Genomic DNA, 16,654 nt, shown 5'->3' on the forward strand with positions numbered 1-16,654 from the left:
TCAACTTATCTACAAGGATGCTGTGAGAGACGATGTCAAATGCTTTACTGAAATCAAGATAAACCACATCTACCGCTCTTCCATCATCTATCCACCTAGTAATTTCCTCATAGAAGGCTATGAGGTTAGTCAAACATGATTTACCCTTGATAAAACCATGCTGACTGCTCTTGATAACCCCCATGTCCTTGATATGCCTGGAGGTAGTGACAAGGACAAGTTGTTCCATCACCTTTCCAGGGATGGAGGTGAGGCTGACCGGTCTATAGTTACCCGGGTCCTCCTTCTTGCCCTTCTTGTAGACTGGAGTGACATTTGCTATCCTCCAGTCCTCAGGCACCTCTCCTGTTACCCATGACTTACTGAAGATGATGGAGAGTGGCCTAGCAATGACCTCCGCCAGCTCCCTCAGCACCCTTGGATGCATTCCATCTGGACCCATCGACTTATGGATGTCCAGATTACTCAGCTGATCCCTAACCCAATCCTCATCTACTATATCAAACTCCTCATTTATCTTGACTACTTCTGGGGTTAAATGAATCTGGGGCTCATGCGGAAACCCTGCAGGAGTAAAGACAGAGGCAAAGAAGGCCAGTAATGTTGTTTTTCATTATTACATTACATATATGCAACTTCATAATGCTTTAGCATTTATCATCCTGGAATATTCTTTCCTCCATATGAGATATGAACCTTCACTATCCCATACTTTTTATACTATTTAAATAAGAACGCCAAATTCAGAGATGTGACTGCAAGACAACACAAGATAAGACCTGAACTTTGGGATGGAATCCATGACTCTAAAATTTGAATCTTCACTGTTTCATAGACACGGTTTTTCATCATCAGAAGTGATACTTATATAGTAAAGCACCCATTCCTTCAAAGTCTCCATATCTCTACTGCACTTCTAAAGATATTTGAAGTTAGACCTGTAGAATGACTGAAGGTTTTGCACTCTCAAACTCAGCATCTTTGTTATTTTTTCATTTCAATGCATCTATGTATAGGTCATTTTTATACATTACATACAAAGCAGGTATTTTGTCGAGAACTCTAAAACTCTCTAACAAGTCTTTTAGAATTCGTAATTTTTTGTACTAAATGCATATGAGACTGGAACCAGCTGTGCCTTGGAACACTTCCCAAGTGGAAATTGGAATTTATATGCTAAATTTCTTATGGAGTCCAGATAGCAACTGACCCATTACAAAGCTTATTATACCATCACCTACATGTTCTACAGGCCAAATTCTCTATCTCATTTTGGAAATGGAATCCTGCATCTATTTTACTAAAATAGAGGAACACTTCTCAGTTTACCTCATCTTTGCTTGAAACTATATTAGGGGTGCCTTCTTGCACCAACAAGATCAACTTTCCTTACGGGAAAAAATAAATAAATAAATAAATATGACTGTAGAGCCTCAGAGCAAGGATGGCACATACCAGCAGAAAAATTCAAATTACTCACACTCTTTAAATAGATCTAGAACCACTGATTTTGTATTCCTGAAGTCCCACAGAAATCACGCTTGGGAAAATTTTGAAGGTTGAGGGAGCTGTTTCAGAGGCAGATCTTTAGGCTTTAGATTCATTTGATACAGCATATATAAACACACTATACTAATTTTTATATTGTTTAGCTTAAAAGGTTTTCATTATACTAAGATGATGGCCACTGGATGACCACTTCATTTTCTAAAATAAATTTTTTTCTTCTATACTCTTCAATTTGAATACTCTGTTTTCTTTCTGCATTTGAAAAGGACTATTGCTCTGTTCTGGAAATTGAATGAACAGCATATTAATGGATTTAGCTGATACACATTGAATAAATACTTTTAAAACCATTTACGATGAAAATCTGTAACCATATTCCAGGTATGCAATGAGCACTTTCTTGTATACTGTGAGATAATTGTGTGCTGATTTTTTCCAACAATGTGAAATATTGAAGATTTTTAAGAAACAGAAGCTTTGCCTTCTACTTACTAACATGAAATACCAAAAATATAAAAATCAAGCTGGAGGTCTTTATGCCAGTTCTATAAAGTCACTTTCATTTATGCACCAATCTTTAGATAGGTAAGCATTACCTTAGCTTTATAAAAATCAATAACTTTATTCAGCAGCTGAACTCAAGCATGTTTAGTGACCTACTGCAGCTGTCAAAAATCCAGTACAATATGTAGCACAGAATACACTATCACTGTGCCATCGGATCTTATTGTTAAACTTAAGCAAATGTAGTTTACTTGAATTTATTCCTGAGGAAGAGCCACGATATTATTCGTTCATCACTGCAAATGTCTGCTAAAGTTATGAGTCCACTAGTATGCTTGCATAACAATATTTACTCAAAAATGATGCTCATGATAATGGCTTGGGAAGTCAGTCTTAACAAAGTAGAATGGAAAGTTGTTTGGGGATCTTCCATTTCCTTGAAGGGATGAACCATAAAGAACAGACATCAATGAAAATTTACCAAAAAAGATTTTTTATAGGGAAAGCCTCAGTTTTTCAGTCTGCACAATCATCATAGGTTGTGAGTAGGTATTTTGATAGCACCTTCTAATTAGGTTTGGATAACTTCTTATAGATTACCTTTTAAAATGCATTTTAAACACCATGCACTACCATAAAATTGTGCATTTTGATCTTTATTCAGACACCATCCATTATATCATTCAAACATTTGCTGGCAGCAGATTTTAAACTCCTTCAAATCCTGGTGCTGAATTGCAAAGTATGAAAGTCACATCAATAAAACTGCCTTAACTCCAACAATTGTATGCTATAGGCTACAGTTTGATCCAACACTTATAAAGGATTAAGTATGCTATCTATAGGATGTTCTGACTGTCTGGCTGATTACTTACATTATTTCTCTGCAAAACTTGCAATGCTTTGTTGACATTGTTCAGTGAATGAACTTTTGTGGAGCCCTTTTCTTTTGCCTACAAAGAAAATAAAACAAATTTTACTGCCTAAATTCAGATAATAGAATATACCATAAGTAACCTAAATCTTATATTACACTCATAGGTCTCTATTTCATAAGTTTATGACAACAGCAAGACTATTACCATACACTGCATATATGAACCTTCCCAATGTGAAATAAAGACAATTGTGAAACACTGTCAGAAGGTAGTGTTGTATCTTGACATTTGTCAGAGAATAAATCATTGAAGTTTATATAAAATCAGATCATTGCAGATATTTTTTTAAAATTATGATTAGTCTTCTTCTCCATACAATTTAGGAACTTGACTATGACAAACAAAGAAGAAAGCATCATTTTGTTTAATATTTATTTACAAATACATTATCTCTGGATTTTAATCCTTAAGCTCCCAGACTACTTAATTACTTTTATGAGAAAGTTTCAAATAAAGATCCCAAGCTCATAAAATCCAAGCAGGAATACAAGAGAAGATATATTAAAAATACCTATGACATGTAACTTTACATTTCCAAGGTTAATGAGAGCAAGCTCTTCCCTCTTTTCAGACATGTGCAACTCCAATATACAGACTTCAGGTACAACATTTATTAGCAAAGTTAAATAACTTTGGAATACAAGCTAAAATCTAAATGAACCCTGCCTCATTCTTGATTTTCTTTGCCATACTTCTTTATTAAGTGCATACAACAAAGCAGAACAGTTCCATTTCAAATATGACTCTCAGTCGCAATATTTCCTCAATTTCAAATGGAAGTCAAAAATATTCATTTACTTAAAAAAGGCCTGTTTCCACAGGCCTTCATCAATGGTGGAAATTAAGTAACAAAGATACAAAAATCACTACTTCAAGATTTCAAGATACAGTAAATATTTTAATATACACATACAAGTTTTTGGCCTGTAAGGCATTCCAGGAGCTCCAGAAGTCTTCGTCCATCTCGAAAATCATGAAAAAGATCTTCAATGTAACGTCTTCCAAACTGAAATGAAACAATGCATTAGTTAGTTTAAACAACAATAAAAGAAAGGAAACATGAAATAAGACCAGAGATCTGTAGAAGCCACTGTCTTGTTAAGTGGTGTTTTCCACCTGTGTAAATACATACACATTTCTAAAAGTGTTCTATTACATAAGAGAGACTGATGGCTACATTATTTCAAGTACTTTTGTTATGGTAAGGAATGTACATAGTCTATTCCCTGTTAAAATCATATTATTGATATAGTTTGGAAGAAACTGCTGCAGATCCAATAATTTATAATTTGTGAATATACCATTAATTCAAACAATTAATCTAGAACTAAATGCTAGCAAAGCTAGCCGAATGGACTAGGCAATTAAGGTGCAACTCACAAGAAAAATAGGAAGAACTCTTTGCCAAATGAAATGAAAATTTAAAAATCTAAACACCTAGAAAGAGATATCAAGGTAAAGTACCTAGTAGATACTCTTTCACATGACAGAAACAAACTTGGAATTACATACAGGTAAGTTTAAGGCTTATTCTAGTGAGGATCTAAAAAATATGTTTATGTCAATAGGACATACTTGGAAGTGTACTGAAGTGACTAAAACACAGTTCATGTTTTTCACATAGCATCAGTGAAAGAAAAAGGCAAATCCTTGGGATTTTTCCACAATGTGGCAATTTACTCTTTCTAAAATTCAAGCCAAGTTTCTGTTCTGATGCTTTGACCAATGCATTAAATTTTAACAATATAGAAATAGAATTTAGTACAGTTTAGTCACTGTGTGCTTTTATGATTGCCTATAAATTCTGATATAAATTTGGTATGTAGGAGAGCTATTGAGAAACACAGCAAAAAAAAGTTCTTATTTTGTGCACTGTCAAGTCTATTCACATGTCCATGTGAAGTTTCACAGATGCTCTGACTGATTTGAGAGGAAGCATATGTATTTTAATTTGCTAGAAATTACACCATCGCGACCTATATTTGACATCTTCCATTTTTACCACAGAGCTATGTAGAATTGGAAATCTACATTACAAATAAAAATATTTGCTCTCCTGTAAGCAGTGTTGTTCAGATATTCACCACAACACTCACTGGAGGTAGCTGGGAATTTTATAAAAATCTTGTTTTTTCAGAATTCCTTCAGAAGTTTTTTTTCAACAGAGGACAACTAAGGATAGTTCCCAGTGTTAGAATTATTTTTTCTTTGATCAATAAACTATATGTACAGCCCAAAATGTACTGCTATTGGCTACTTATACATGACTCACTTGTCTTTCTGATTGCTCTTTATACAAGAGAGCCTTTCAAATCCCCTTATTTTTTGGTTATGTCTTTTTTCTGTTTCACAGAAGTTAAAAATCCCAAATATCAAAAAAATTTCTGCAGCAGTAGTAATAGATGTTTTCTAGTCCCCTTTCACACCCTGCACAACCCATTTCAACTAAGAGCTGACTTTTCATTACGTGCATGCTGTCACTTGATTCCCTAAAATATATGAAGACCAGGACCACATAGATTGACATTTTTCTCACCCTGTTTAACCTCTTAATTTATCTAACTACTAATACTTAGGAACTGATTTCCATATAGTGTAAGAAATAGTTTTGAAAAAATGCTCTAAATTATGGTATGAAAAAGCATGTGCCAGTATACAAGTCACACATGGCATTCCTCAAGTATTCTATTACTTACCCTATACAGCACAAATTAAAAACAGAAACTTATTACTAAAACAGAGAGACTTTATTTTGTTCTCCAACCGTGCAGAACAGAAGTAATTTTTGCAGAAGGGAAACACAAGATTGATACACTTCCAAGGAAATATTTTAACATTCTTTATAAAGTTGAAGTAATCAGTAGGCTCTTCCATAGCACTATGAAAGAGTTGTGCCCAAAATGTGCATGATTCATTCTGGGAATATGAGCGCAATAACATTTTGATAATAAATTATAACGATATTACTTTGCATCATAAGGGAAAAATAGAACTAGACTTCATAAATGTTTTTCTTCCTTTTTGCAGGAAGGTTTGGTTTCATAAGGTTTGGGTTCAAATCCATCTACAACAAAAATTTTGCTTGACAAAACACTGTGTTGGTTTTATTTATTTTATAAAGCTTTCAGAACGAAAATTAAGATGGTAGCATGCCCAGCAGGACATATTAGTTATAAATGTATTAAAAGTAAACTTTAAAACAAAATAGCACTGATATTATAGCATCTTGAAAGCATGGCTTCCATTAATCAGCAACTAAAAATACTGTAACACACCCTGTACTGTTGCCAGACTTATAATATTTAACCTGAAGGAGGTTACTATATTTCTGGCTACAGCACAATTAAGTTTTCTTTCTCAAATAGACTGAATGTCTTCACTGGGTCAACACTGCAGTAAGTCTTCAGAAACAAAGGGCCCAAAGATGCATAAAACAAATTCATTGTGTCCCTGAAAAGTATGTGTTAGTACTTTTGGAGTACTAACTAATGGAGTTTTGAAAGCACTGAAAAAACAAGTATGGCTAGTCGATGGCCTGGCAAAGAAATGCCTGGTCCTTCACTTAAAATTCTTCTTGAAAATAACCTTGTTTAAAATCTTTTTTAGGTTGTAATCTAGAGCCACCACCCTTCATCCACAGGAGAATGTTCAGAAGACTCTCCTGTTGTTATGCATGTTGATTTGTTCCTCCCTCTATATTAAAAACTGCCCAAAGCAGCTGTATGCTGTATTGTTGGTTCACAATTTTCTTCTTAAAACTCACAATGGTGAAAGAGATGAGAAAAACAAGAGAAACTAAGGGAGAGAGGAAAGACTGAAGATACAGCCCATGAGACACACATTGACTTTTTACTTGGTACTAATTCCCCAGCTTGTAGTTTGACGGGTAGCTATATGAAACTAGAGATTATTGTATAATCTGAACCAATATATATAATATATCTATAACATCAGTCAAGTAGGTAAGCAAATTAATTATCATCTCTGTCTTCCTTACTTGTTAGTTTCAGGGAGACCAACAATCAGTGGAGAGAGATGGGGGCTTCAGAGACAAAAAACACAATGAGAAAAAACATACAGAAAATGTACAGAACAAAGAAAAACAGGGAAGAACTTTAAAATTGAAATAAAAAAATAAAAGAAAAAAGCAGAAATTACTTTCTAGAAGTAGGAGTAACAAAAGGAAGATCTAAAATAGGAACTTGTTAGCATCTTCATGATTAGAAGGACTCGAGGGATTTAAGTATATGGCATTTTTATATATTATTTTAACCTATTGTCCTATTGTTAAGTAAAGATGAAAACACAATTTTCTTTGCTTAGCTGATACAGCTGAACTCCAACTGCCAATCTTTAAAAGCCTTAAGGGGATCTGAAGGAAATCCAAAGGATTTATTTAAGAAAAAAGTCACAAAAAATGTGATACAGAAGGGAAGATAAGATTCTCGGTTTAGCATGGATGAAATTAACCTGCCAACTTATACAAGGACCTAGGAAAGCTCTAAAAATATGTTTTAAAGATCCTATACTATCATGCTTAACTACAGACGTTGTAGTATCAGAATTTCAGAGTAACATAGAATTAACATTTCAGGAAAATATGGGCACTTTCTGTAGTGTCTTCCTCCAGGTGTTATAAGGGAGTGAAGAATACTTAAGAGTATTTAATGTCCTCACTTAGCTACATGTACATATTCTAGAATGCTCCTAGTATTAATTAGACTGAAATAATGTCTCTAGCGTATTACACATTATTCAGACTCAAACAGCAGCTGAGCCAGTCTTATGCCAAAGAACATTACCCAGAAAGCTAAAAGTAGATGGAAAAGAAAGGAGAATATCAGGAAATACACTGAAAATAAGTGCTGATAGATAAGCTTAGCTATAAATTTGTTGTGTGTGAATATATTTAGAAATCTTAAAATACTGAGCTCCATCTTATTCATCTCATTACTGTCTACTTGCATTGTGTCAATGTTTAAAGCTAGACTTGCAATTAAACAAATGACAGATGTTGTCTATTAACCCTTTTCCTTCCCAGAAAGCAAAAGGAAAGTGAATAAGGGAAAGAGACTTAGGTGTTGGAAACTAAACTACGCATCTGTAATGAAACAATAATGATTAAAAAGAAAATAATACATATGAATATATAAAAAACCCTGTCATGCTGCCCTCCCCCCCCAGGTAACACGCATGTCAGCCCTGAGGCAGCAGAGAAGTCCTGGGAAAGTTTCAGACAGGACTCCTGAATCCAGTGGCAGATGGGAGCTGTATGTAGGGACACACAGATCAGGATCAAAGGCAGGAAACTGAACATAAATGCAGAGAGTTTGACTTTTGTGATACCTCAAGATTTACATCAAGTATGATGTGTATGGAACAGAATACTTAGGTCAATTTTGAGTTACCTGTCCAGTCTGCCCCTCCCCACAGAAAGGTTGCAGGTGTGACTACTTTTCCTCCCTTTTGTTTCTGACACATGAGAAGTTCAGCAGAACCAAGCAGTGGCCTTGGTTCTGCATACCATTCTCCAGTGATAACTATAAACATCAAGAGTTGTCAGTCCTAGAAGCACTCTGAAAAACTGAAAAACTCAGCAAGTGCAACTACACAGAAGAGACTTAAATGAAAAGTAAAACTGCTAAAAAGAAATTTGGTTCAGCCCTGGATCAAACCAGGACCCTTTGTCATTCCTGTGCTCTTGTTTCCAAAGACTATATTAGACCTCATGCTCTCTGTGTAAGTGTAATAAATAAATTTTATCAAACAATTATTCAATCATTCAATTTACCAGATACATTAGGGAAGAAGTTAATACTGTGGGCAGTGCTACATGAAAAGTAGGTATCTCATGAAAAGCTTTCTGTTCAGACCTACATGCAAGCCAGAAATTGTGAAAGTGATACAGAGAACACCAAATAATTGAAAAATACCATGTCCAGAGATGGTACAAAGAGATCTGTTCATGAACATTGCCTCTCCTATTGCCCAGTGCTCAAAAATTCTGAGACAAAGCTCAAAAAATTCTGCTTACTGTTAGCAGACATGCTGAGGGAGCTGGGGTTGTTCAGCCTGGAGAAGAGAAGGCTCTGTGGAGACCTTACAGGGGCCTTCCAGTACCTGAAGGGGCCCACAAGAAAGCTGGGGGGAGTTTTCAAAAGGGTATGTAGCAATAAAACAAGGGGTAATGCATTTAAAAAGGAAGAAAGTAGATTTACATTAGGTATTAAGAAAATTTGTTTAGTGTGAGGGTGGTGAGACATTCAAATGGGTCAACCAGGGAGGCTGTGTCTGCCCTCTCCCTGGAAGTGTTCAAGTCCAGGCTGGATGGGGCTCTGAGCCACCTGGTCCAGTGGGAGGTGACCCTGCCCATGGCAAGGGGGTTGCAACTAGATGATCTTTAATGTCCGTTCCAAGTCAAATAATTCTATGACTCTATGACCTTGTTTTATAGTAATTTAGCATGTGTTAATTCTAATTCTAGGAAAACAGAGTAAAGAAAAAAGGAAACAACGTGGAGAAGGAGTTGGAAAGGAACAGAAATGGGGTTAAGAGCAAGTCATAACAAATTTTCTCCCACAAGTTCTTCTATTTCTTGAGATTCATAAGCATTCAAAATTTCAAGCAATGAGTCTATAATGAAAGCTCCAGCACAGAAGACTGTAACAGAGATATTATTTGAGGTTCTTTAACATGCATTTTTTTTCCATTTTATAAAAATGGGAGATGATAGTTACTTTTTGTCTTTTTTTTCAGAAAATTTACAAAGGGTAAAAGCTTAGCTGAGGAAGAGATCTGAGACTTTTTAATTTTCTTTCTGCATTCTTTTTTTCATTTTCTTTTGCAGACAAGTATGCAATTAGATTACACTTCTTGTTTGAGGGCAGACTAGACTGGAAGATTATTACAGTAAGACAAGTTGTATGCTATTTCTTATGCATTTTAAAGTATTATTGGGTTATTATTATCAGTTCATCTGGGAAATCTAGCAACCAAAACTATCAACAGATGGAGAGAGACTCAGAATAAATTAAAAGAGAAAAGGCACTGTAAAGACACAGAATTCAAGTTTAGGCATAACACCATACAGAAGATTTAAGATTATATTAGGTGTAAATAGAAAAAAAATCAGCTTGAAATAAAACCAGACACAAAAGTCCTTGACACCCTGAGACAAGTAAGTAACTGAAACCTTAGATTGGTACAAGGCCTATGTCTCCAGGAGGGGCATGGAATCCAAACTGCAGAGCTTGGTAGGGAGCTGTGGTGTAGTCCAGCTGTATCGCTTGCATGCAGGGCTATAGAACAAAGAGTCAGAGGTGCCCTGCAGCTTGGCCAGGACCTCAGGCCACTGATGGATTAGTAAAAAAAATGAAAAGGTAAGATAGAATCCAGAACAACAGAAGGACGTGAGCCATAAGTCTTTAAATACTTTTTTTTTCAAGCAATTGTATTAAATTCAGTTTGCAAAACTGTACAATTTACTGACTAGATGTCAGTCAGAAAGAAATAAAACCTTGGTTGATTTACAGATGTTAACATTAGCAAGACTTTCAATAATCAGCCTTTTCTTGCAGCCAAAATACTAGATGCCTCACTATTTGAAACAATAAAGAAAAGTCATCGAGCTAATCTCAACAGACATTTTAAGTCAGTTTTAATAAAAAAGGGATTATTAATACTTGCTTGTTCACAGCTTATTCAGTTCTGCTGAGAAGTTCCATGAAAGTGATTGACATTTTCTTTCATTGAATCTGGATTACTTAGCAAAAGATATTGTCCCAGTCATGAGGGAAAAACAAGATGCACCAGGTATAGTTTAATTAGGCCATAGCTTTATTGACTTGGAGGAGGCACTGAGCAATAAATTGAGCCACACAAGTCATCTTTTCTCCTTTCATCCTTTTCTCCTGTTAGAAAACAGAGACATCCATTCTGCTGCAGGTGAAACTCTATGCTGCCAAAAGTAAGTGAAGCACTGCACATGTGGTTTGCCCCTCTACTGTCAGAGCTCCAATCAGTTTTCCTATCTTATTGATAAACATCTTTTTTGCAATCAAATGTCAGCCTCCAAGGAATTACACAGAGGAGTAACTGCTGAATTCCAGTATTTTAAAAATTATTACCAGAGGCTGACTGAGAGGAAGGTGTAAAACCCTTCTGGGAAGATGTCACACTCTTCTCATAATCAACAAATCAAATATTACTGTGCATTTCAACAAGGTAGCTATCAAATGCCTGCAGAAGGACTAGAACACCCAACCCTAAACTTAAAGAGAGGTCTAGGGAGAGGTTTTACCAATTGTCTGAAGGCAGTTAATGTTTGCTGGACAGAACACATAGCTCCCACAGGAGAAGCTGCATTTCTATTACGACACTGTTAGTCATATAATGACACCAGATACACCCAGCACTTCTGTTTATTGCTTGTAAAAGGATATTTTTTGTAGAGCCTTCTTTATATAGGCTCTTTTTGTAGAGCCTACTTTATATTTGTTGTCTACTATCAGATTCATTATTTGAAAATTAATGATATATTGGAAGTTTCATCATGCAGAACAGAACTTCCTAGAGATATGTTGAAATGCATCCCATCCTTGGGATGACTGAAACCCAGGATGCTCATTTCCTCTGCTCTGAAAGCAAAGGAAATCCATTATTTGTTAATTAGACATGTGGCATTTTAAAATTCAAAGAGGAAATAGTTATTATAGATCTATTTTAGTATAAAATTGCCTTATAAGGAATTCACTTATAACTTGAATCCTCTTTAATTAGATATTCTATCTTATTAAGACCATTTGAAAATAAGATTTTGAAATTAATCACATAACTAACCAGATTATTATTCTGTATATTGTATTTTTCATAAAAATGAAATTAGATTAAGAACAGACAATATCATGATAGTATCAAAAACCTGAAGGTTGGCTAGGAACAACAAAATAAAAACTACTGATACAGTCTCCAATTAGAGCAGGAAAAATATAATTATATCAATAGTATTTTTTAAATAGCATTACAATGTATAATATTTCAAAAGAGTGTATAATCCCTAGTATCAATGGATAAAAAAAAAGATACAATTTCAGTAATTTTAATATTATTTTTCAAAATGCTACATATTCCTGCAGAAAAAAATGTTTTATAAACAATTGAAACGTCTTGGTGTGTGTAGACCATAAACACACAATTTTCTGAGCAAAATTTGATGAATCAGTTCTAAGTTAACAAAGACAGAAGAGCCACCTCTAGGTACCCTGAAAGTGGCAGGTTTTAATGTAGTCATTTATCTCTTAACAAAGAGGTAAACAAAAGCTTAATATTTCATATATAGTGCACATATTTCAAATATAAGCATAAAAAGTCCCCTTTAAGATCTGAAACAAGTCAGGTTTATTGTCTCTGTGGTGGGGTCAATAGAAACATATTTTTTTTTTAGTTAAAGGTTACCTCTATTGCTATTCCATCACAGTTTTATCTGAGATAGAAATCAGGTGAAAAAAAATTACCAAAGCTGCTCACAGGTGATGGGAACAGATTTGAGGATTATTTCACTGTTCACTTGAACCATGAAAGCTACACTAACCACCGATAATTCACACTGATCTTAGGATTTCAAAGTGTTCTGTGATAGATTTTCAGTTTTACTACTATTCTGAGTGGGAATTCAAATTGTAAAATAAACATTCAACAGCTCAACCTGTGAATTAAAAAACATCTCTTTTAAGTTCTCCATTTTCCCACCAGCCAAAAAAAGGTAGTGGTTAAGAGAATTGTCAAAGCCTAGACAAAAAATAACTGGTTTAAAAAATAATAAGCGGATGCTCACTAAATACACCTATGGTTATTTTCCTGGCAGTTATTACAGAAAGTTTTTATTTGGCAAGTACTGGATGTAAAATGTTGGCATACAGTACTTTACTTTTAAACAATACAAAGCTTACAGGAATATACAAAAAATATCTGGCAGCTATCTTTTTTTCATCATTTTTATCGAGCCAGTTAACGTCACCAAAGTATTTTTTTTTTTTTTTTTTTTTTTTTCAGTAATTTGCATTAAGGACTGGATGACTGGCAATGGGATCAATAGAAATCTTCTGAAAGTGGGTATGAAAATACACTCAGCAAATTTCTAACAGGCTTGAACAATAAGTCATGAATTCAGAGTCAAGGATAGGGGCACTTCTTTTGGCAGTGCATGTAGTATACAGGCACTTCATGCAACCTAGCAACTTGCAGCACTGAGCTTCTTTCTTACAAGTATGCACATAATTCTGCTTCCCACCTCTGCAAAGAAAAATATAAGGATAAAAAATACTGTAAATCAGCAACTTATTTTATTCATAGTGTTCTCTCAGATGTAGATAAAAGAATGTTCCATAATACTTTTATTTAATTTAGAGTGTGCATTTTAGAGTTTATCATGAGTGGAGTAGCAGCATTTTTAACCAGTGAGAGACTCAAAGATGAAAATGCAAGGTTTTTGAAAGGAAGAGCCCACTTTCCTGCAGAGATGTAAAAACTGTATCTAGCAGATGCCAAATGCAACATTTCTGGCTAAGATTCTTGCTTAAGAGAGCATTAGTTCCACAACCAACTGTTTCCATGAACATTTATTATTCAAGTAAGCTATTCTTCCACATTTTATTATTAGAAATCAGAAATAAGGCAATGTTTTCAGTCTTGATTTAAATCACAAGCATTCATGCAAAATCTTGAACAGCAGAGAAAGATTCTGAAATTTTTGACTTACTGATCTTCTGACCCTTAGCGAACAGTTTAATAGTTACGTAACAAGGAAGAGAATTCTGCATGTACTGCATTTCCTCACATACACAGATGTCCTTTTGAGTGAATGCTGATTCTCCCTTTATTGAGAGATAAGCTTTTGAAAAACATCTTTTTATTAGTTTAGGGCTTAAATCCTGGCTACAAAGTAAGGCTGAGGGGTATAAATAATAAGCCAAATTTAAAAAATTTTACTTTGGAAGCCCTTCAGGTAGTCTCATGTTTGAGAATAAATAAAACATAAAACTCCTGCCTTTACTTGTAAAAGGCAAATGGCCAAGCTTCTAAACAGGTGCACTGTAATTAAACAAGGCAAAAATATAGCAATTTTCATCAATAACAAAATAAGAAGAACTCCCTTATTAAGAAATGTTACTATGACTTGTCTTATGAATCCCACAGAAACAAGAGGCATAATTTAGATCATTTCTTCACTGGCCAAGATTTGAAAGAAGCAATTTGGATACCTCATTTGAACAAAAACTTTAGAATAAAACTCAGTTTGACTCTACACAATGGCTCACGTGATGTGGCAGCTTCATTTCTGTGTTTGCAAAGTGGTGGCACTGCATACTGGAACAGTTTTTGACCTCCGTTGGGAAGCCAGCTTCCATGAAGCACTGGAGAATGGGATGTGTTAAGCCACAGAAGAGGAGGGGGTCTTCTCAGTCCACAGTGAAGTTAGGACTCCCTTTATGGCCACAAACCACCAGTGAAATGCCCTGCTAAATTACTTGAATTACTGGCTTTGTCAGCGCTGGCCACATGGGGAATTCTGAACACTGAAGCTAAGTTTTCCTACTTCTGTAGCCTAAACTTTCATTTCTTACTGTTTTGGACACCTTTCTAATGTAGAGAAAATGTCTAAAGCTATCAGGATCAGCACAACAATTTCCCATGTCTCAGGGAAAGTAACATCTTTCATCCTAACTTGGACAACAAGGTACAACTTAGGTCAATGTAGCATGTAAGTAATGAAATAATGTATTTAGTCTTCCCCAGTGAGAGGTCATTCTGAAGAAAAAACACACTTATATAGCTGAATCCAAAGCAAACTCTTAGTGCATTCAAGGCAAACATTTTCATTGGTTTAACCAAGCTTTTAATACTGGCATACAAATACATGACTTATCCTTCTTTGGAAAGGGTCACAATCATTAAGTAAAATGCATTGAATTTTCTGGCTCATACATAATCACTCCCTGTGATCTTGTTTCATAGAATGGTTGAATTAAGCATATATTTCCATTCAATATTGCCATTCAAAGCTGTAGCAATGAGACATCCCAGGCAACAACATCTGAGCTGGCTGGTGATCGTTTTCACGTGGTGAAAAGGAAAGTTCAATATTTATTTACACAGAATGGAGGTCACTCCTTTAACTTAAGTGCCAGAGGGACTCTCTTGAAGCCCAGCTTACTCTCTTGAAGCCCAGCTGAGCAGGCAGGTTTACTGCATGCATATTACAACCATGAACTGTTCTGGGAGTCCCTCTACACCGACTACTTATTCCCAACAAGTTAGTTTGCAGTATGTGGGCTAGGAATTTAAATGACATACTTAAGAGAGCAGGGATACTTGTTCTGCTTGAGCTCAGGATTAAAATGGGTTTTTCCATTTTTTTTCACATTGCGATAAGTCAAGTATAATTCAAAAGAGACTGAAAATCCCCCTACAGAAAGTATATGGCTTACTAAAGGGATGCAGTTTTCCAATACAGTCCACTGTTGGGCTTAAAAATTCTAACCAAGATATATAGTTCATTATCTAAATGTAATTAATTTTAGTAGAAAAAGAAAAAACAAATTAAACAAAACAAAACAAAAAGCCACCAAAGAACAAATGGTGCTTGAAAGCACAATTCCCCTTGAACCACTACTAAAAACTAGTAGCATTCTACAGAGGTTATTTTCTACATGTAAAATCTCAAGACATTCAGAAGTAAAACCTAGGAAAAAAAAGCAGCCAGGGTACAGTATTTAGAAGGGAAAAGCAGAACATGTAAGACAGAGTGAAACAGGAGGAAATGAGGACATTCAAAGACATATATTTCTGTTCACAAATTCAAATTTAGGTGTATGGCAGCCAGCTATCCTGTCAACAACAGGGTCCACGGGATAAATTATGTACTATAAGCTATTATACTACTTATTGTGTCCATAATTTAATTTTTTTTTTAATGTATCTTTTGTACTGGTGGTGTAGTGTTTAATCCTAATCTCATTTGCTTGCATGGCACTGTCATAAGAACAGTACAGCAGAGACAGCAGCACACAGCCTGAAACTATACAAGGAAACAGGTGACTAGCAACCAGTCTACAAATATGCAACACCAGCCTAAAGACAGCAAAACGAACCATCACCCAAGAGGTACCACCCATCTGAACAAGCTGAAACAGATTGGTTCTCACACATGAAAACAGAAAATATGGATCAGATGGGGTTTGACCCATGAAAAGCTATATTTAAACACCAGAGATATGTAATGAGGCTGGGGGAAAATTATTTTAGTTTCCAGATGAAAAATGCTGTTAAACCCAGCCAGCTCAGTCTCAGAGACTAAAACCTGAGACCACCAGGGCTAAAAACGCAGCATGAAACTCGCAGTTTCATACACCTAAAGACTGACTAACAGTTGGTCATTGCTTGATTCTTAGCTATTAACCTACTGATGGCCTAGTAGCTGAGAAGAAACAAATGATTTTTGATTTTTTTTTAATTTGCCTTGTGTCTTGGTCTCTCAGAATACTTCTCTTAAATAGGTCCACAAAGCTAACAGTTGCAACACATTAGTGTAATGAGTTTCCAAATAAATAGGAATAATCAGTAGCAGCTGAAGAAAGTCCCAAAGGTAAAAGTAAAAGTTGTTATTGGAGTTCCATGTATGCACTGCAGATCCTACCATCTGCCAA

General features: G+C 35.2%; 1 protein-coding gene across 12 annotated transcripts in view; it reads right to left on the minus strand.

Moving 5' to 3' along the window:
• The window catches only part of DMD (dystrophin), a 1,120,784-nt gene that overhangs the window by 760,248 nt on the left and 343,882 nt on the right, over positions 1-16,654 (minus strand). For all 12 annotated transcript variants that reach the window (XM_071750505.1, XM_071750583.1, XM_071750574.1 and 9 more), the window contains 2 exons: positions 3,865-3,957; positions 2,889-2,966 (listed from right to left, as the gene is read on the minus strand). In XM_071750505.1, coding sequence (XP_071606606.1) covers positions 2,889-2,966; positions 3,865-3,957 — 171 coding nt within the window. The remainder of the gene's footprint in view (positions 1-2,888; positions 2,967-3,864; positions 3,958-16,654) is intronic.

The sequence above is a fragment of the Heliangelus exortis genome, chromosome 1, assembly GCF_036169615.1.
Source record: "Heliangelus exortis chromosome 1, bHelExo1.hap1, whole genome shotgun sequence".
In the NCBI taxonomy this organism is placed as follows: Eukaryota; Metazoa; Chordata; class Aves; order Apodiformes; family Trochilidae; genus Heliangelus; species Heliangelus exortis.